General features: G+C 32.2%; 1 protein-coding gene across 2 annotated transcripts; it reads right to left on the reverse strand.

Annotated features, from left to right (window-relative positions):
* Nucleotides 1-239: 239 nt before the first annotated feature.
* On the reverse strand, nt 240-2,986 carry LOC115707572 (pentatricopeptide repeat-containing protein At4g35130, chloroplastic). Of its 2 annotated transcripts, XM_030635620.2 has the most exons (2): nt 2,101-2,948; nt 240-1,962 (listed from the first exon to the last, which is right to left on the reverse strand). In XM_030635620.2, the coding sequence occupies exons 1-2, from the start codon at nt 2,748-2,750 to the stop codon at nt 369-371; spliced, it is 2,244 nt and encodes a 747-aa protein (XP_030491480.2). In that variant the 5' UTR covers nt 2,751-2,948; the 3' UTR covers nt 240-368. The 2 variants fall into 2 exon arrangements, with proteins under 2 accessions (XP_030491480.2, XP_060961336.1); XM_061105353.1 differs by having other exon boundaries at nt 240-2,986.
* Nucleotides 2,987-4,451: the final 1,465 nt, after the last annotated feature.

The following is a 4,451-nucleotide window of genomic DNA, read 5'->3' on the forward strand; positions in this document are numbered from 1 at the left end:
TTTAATTGAAGTAATAATATAAATTTTTCTAATTAACTGAAGTCTTTAATGAACAGCAGCACAAATTCAAGAATATGTAGTTAAATCTTCTTCCTAACTCTATAAATACATATTATCTCATAACAATAATATCTTTTTTGATAATCAAATAATGATTTTCGTTTAAAGATTTAGGGGGAAAGATTTAAGTTATAGTATTGTACTATCAAATTAAATTATAGTAATTACTATACATATAATTATTAATGTGTTTTATATTATATACAAAAAATCTGTATCTTTTGTTATTTAATTTTCTAAGATTTTTTTGCTAGTAGACATTTGATTGATACAACATGTACGTAATCTGTATTAAGTGTTCATTCACGTTACCAATAATCACGACATGAACAATTACCATCTCTGAAATGGTGAAAAACCTTAGAATCCCCAACAATTATCTCTCTTTTGGTGATCACTGAGATCTTCTTTATAGCACCATGACAATCTTTACAAACTCTAGTGTTCTTTCTCACAACAACAGGGCTTCCAACCTTTGTACTGATCAACCCAAAACAGGTTGCCAATCTTACGCTGTGATAATCTGAGGACTTTGATCTTTTATTCTTCAAATCTATTGGCCTGAACTTGGTGATGCTGCAATGAGTACTTCTGTTTTCTTCTATCTTTCTCAAGAGTATACCTAAGACATGGTAGATCATGTCAGTTTGAATGTGTGACCTATCATCATTAATGAACCTGTGAGTCTTATATTTGGTCTCAACAATGCTGCACCCAACAGTTTTATCCAATCCTCTCTGTTCCATGAGAGATTTGATTCGTTCTACATCATCCCATCTTCCAACTTCAGCATACAAATTAGAAAGCAAAACATAACAACCGGTATTATCATGTTCCACGCGAAAAATATGTTCTGCAACAAGTTCAGCAAGCTCAATATTTCTATGGTTTTTACTAGCAGTAAGTAATGATCCCCAGATCCTGGCTGTAGGTGCGATCGGCATTGTTTTGATAAAACTCTTGGCTCGGTCAAGATCACCTGCTCGACCAAGAAGATCAAGGATACAGCCACAGTGCTCTATCCCACAATCAATGTTGTAATCTGTTTTCATTGAGTTGTAGAATTTCCAACCCTCATCGACCATCCCGGATATGCTGCAAGAGGTTAACAAGGAAACAAAGGTGTTGTAATTAGGTTCTATGTTCTGGTCTCTCATCTTAGAGAACAATTCAATTGATTCTTTTCCGAATCCATGAATTGCATAAGCCATGATAATAGTGTTCCATGAACTCACATCCCTTTGGGGAATCCCATCGAAAAGTTCTCGAGCAGTTTGTAATTCGCCACATTTAGCATACATATAGACAAGTGAATTCAAAATATAGGAATTCTTATTGTGTTCAGATTTTGAGATATAACCATGAATTTGCTTTCCCTCTCTGAGTGATGATACTTCAGAATAAGCTGGTACAACACTTGCCATGGTAATAGCATCTGGTATGAGAGGCTTATTCAAAAGTTCTTGAAATAGTTTTAATGCTTCCTTATTCCACCCATTTTGTGCAAACGTAGCAATCATTGAATTCCATGTTACCAACCCCTTTTCTTCCATTCGATCAAATATATACTCTGCTAATTTTGGCTTCCCAAAGGCCCCATAGACATCAATCAAAGCTGTTTCCAAAACAATATGAGGGAGAAACCCTTTTCTAATGGCATAACCATGAATCGATTTACCAACCAAGAAAGCTCCTAACTGTGCACATGAAGGGAGCAAGTTTATTAATGTAATAACATCAGGATCCAAGTTATCATCTTTTTTCATCTTTCTCAAGCATGCCAATGAGTCCAAAGGTCGCGAATTCAGAACATACCCGCCAATCATTGCATTCCAAGCCACAACATTTCTAGGAGAAATCTCATGAAACAATCTCTCTGCAAGGTCCACCCTTCCACATTTGCTGTACATGTCAAGAAGAGAAGTCTGAATCATAATATCCAATTCAAAACCACATTTAAGAACCTGGCCATGAATCTCTTTCCCATTTCGGATTAAACATTCTATAGAACAAGCATTAATAGAACTGATCATGGTGAACCTGTCTGGCTTAATTCCAAGCATTTGCATCTCCAAGAAACGTGCCAGAGAGCTTCTACCATCCCCAACGGTAACATATCCACTAATCAAAGAATTCCAAGATACTAAATCCTTCACAGGCATTTCTTCAAACACTTTCTCTGCACACTGAACAAAACCAAGTTTACAATACATAGAAATAAGCGAATTGCAAACACAAATATCTGAATCCAACCCAATCTTAAACAACTTCCCATGAACCTTTTCTCCCTCTTCCAACGAAAACGAAGCACCACATGCCTTTATCACAAATGGGTAGGTGAAATTATCAGCTGGAACCCCTTCACTTCCCATTCTACGATAAAAAGAAATGGCTTCCCAGAAAAACCCATTATTTACAAAACCCCTAATCATAAGATTCCAAGTATACGCATCGGAATGGTTTATTTTCTCGAAGAGTGAAATCGCATCCCTCGTGTGCCCAGAATTGATGTGAGTTCGAAGAATTGAGGTCTGTAAAGTCCTTGATTTCTTTGGATTATTATTAACGACGACGGCGGAGTCTTGTTTGGATTTTGAATCGTTGAGTCGTGTTGTTGTGGGAACTTTTCTTGAAGCTAAAGAGTGTTGGTGGTGGTGGTAGTAGTTACAGTGAGATAATGTTATAGCCATATTTGGAAGGAGAGAATCAATGGTGTGAAATGAAGAGAATCATTCAATTCATTCACAGTTCACACATCACAGTCCAAAGAGTCAAATTTTGTTGAAGTTTCATGGCCAGGAAGGATTGAAGGAAGATACTCTGTCATTCTCTCTCCTCTCTCTCTCTCTCTAAATTTGTTGAAAGATTACACATGCAACACTTAAATAATGGGAAATAGAATAGAGCAAATTTTGTTGTGTTTCTTAGGGCATCTCCAATTGGGAAATTTAAATTTGGTGTTAAATTAACACCAAAAAAACTACTATTTCAACACTAAATTTGAAAATTAAGTGGAAAGAGTATAACTATTTGAAAATTAAGTTATGAGATATGATATAACGCGCACCGTGTGAATATCGCTATTGGTCTAACTCAATCGCAAGACGACAGGTTTTAAGGGTGCTAAGCACTACTGGTGTCCAATAGCAATGTTCTATTTAATTATACTAATAATAATATGATATTAAGGAGGATGTTAGACACTAATAATATCTTTTAGTAATTCTTAATGAGAAATGCTAAGAACATCTCCAATGGGAGAAGTAGTTTTGTGGTAAATTTACACTAAATTTTAATTTTGTACTTCAATACACAATTGTAAAATTTTGATGTAAAATTTTATATCTAATTAATATTTTATTAAAAAAATAAAATCTAATAACTTTATAATCAATTTTATTATTATTTTAATATGTAAGACAATAAAAAAATAATATAAATATTTCATAATTTAATATGATAGTTAAATATACTAAAAAAATAGTAGAAATGACATAAATGTAAATAAAAAAGTAGTATATTTATTGTGGTGTAAATTTTACATCATAGCAAATATTGTGCCAAATTTGACACAAAATTTGTTATGTGCCAAATTTAAATCACTTTTTGGCACACCATTGGAGCACACTTACACTTTTTGTTAAATGAGCTATATTTTAATTTTTCACCACTTATTTACACCTCCATTGGAGATGCTCTAATAGGCACAAACCATCTCTAATGAAGTATCAAAAAGTAGTATATTACTATATTTTAACATACTTAAGAAAAACTATTACTCTAATGGTAATGGTATTGTGAAAAATGTATTAAATTTGACATATGTTAAAAATTGTACTAAATTTAATACAAGATATAGTGTTGTGTCAAATTTAGCCTTGAGTAGATGCTACTTTTTTATTTACTATAATGTCACTAGTTATTATGATTTATTCACTTTTACTAAATTTTATATTCTTTATTTAACATATTACCATTATTTAAATAATAAAAGAATAAAAAATAATAATTTTTTTTTTTATATATATTCTTGTAAAATATTAAATAACTATCAAATTTATTTTTCTTATTTTACATATTGTTTATTGCTTCACAATTGTAAATAGTGAGTATAATATAGTACAAACTCCAATGTAGTACAATTTTTAAATCTTCTATTAGAGATGGTCTTAAGGTGTCAAGCACCACAAGATGTGACATATCACTTTAACACATTTCAATATCAGGTTCTACACATTTTAATTTAGTAAATAATATGAGAAACCGCTAACAAATTATAGAGCGTCACATTAGTGTAGTGTTAGACACTTTAAAATGTCAAATAGCAATGCTTTAAGACCAAATTGACAAACTTTTAACATGTGTTAAATTTAGCACACTTTTTAAAACAA

This window comes from Cannabis sativa, chromosome X, assembly GCF_029168945.1.
Source record: "Cannabis sativa cultivar Pink pepper isolate KNU-18-1 chromosome X, ASM2916894v1, whole genome shotgun sequence".
Taxonomy (NCBI): domain Eukaryota; kingdom Viridiplantae; phylum Streptophyta; class Magnoliopsida; order Rosales; family Cannabaceae; genus Cannabis; species Cannabis sativa.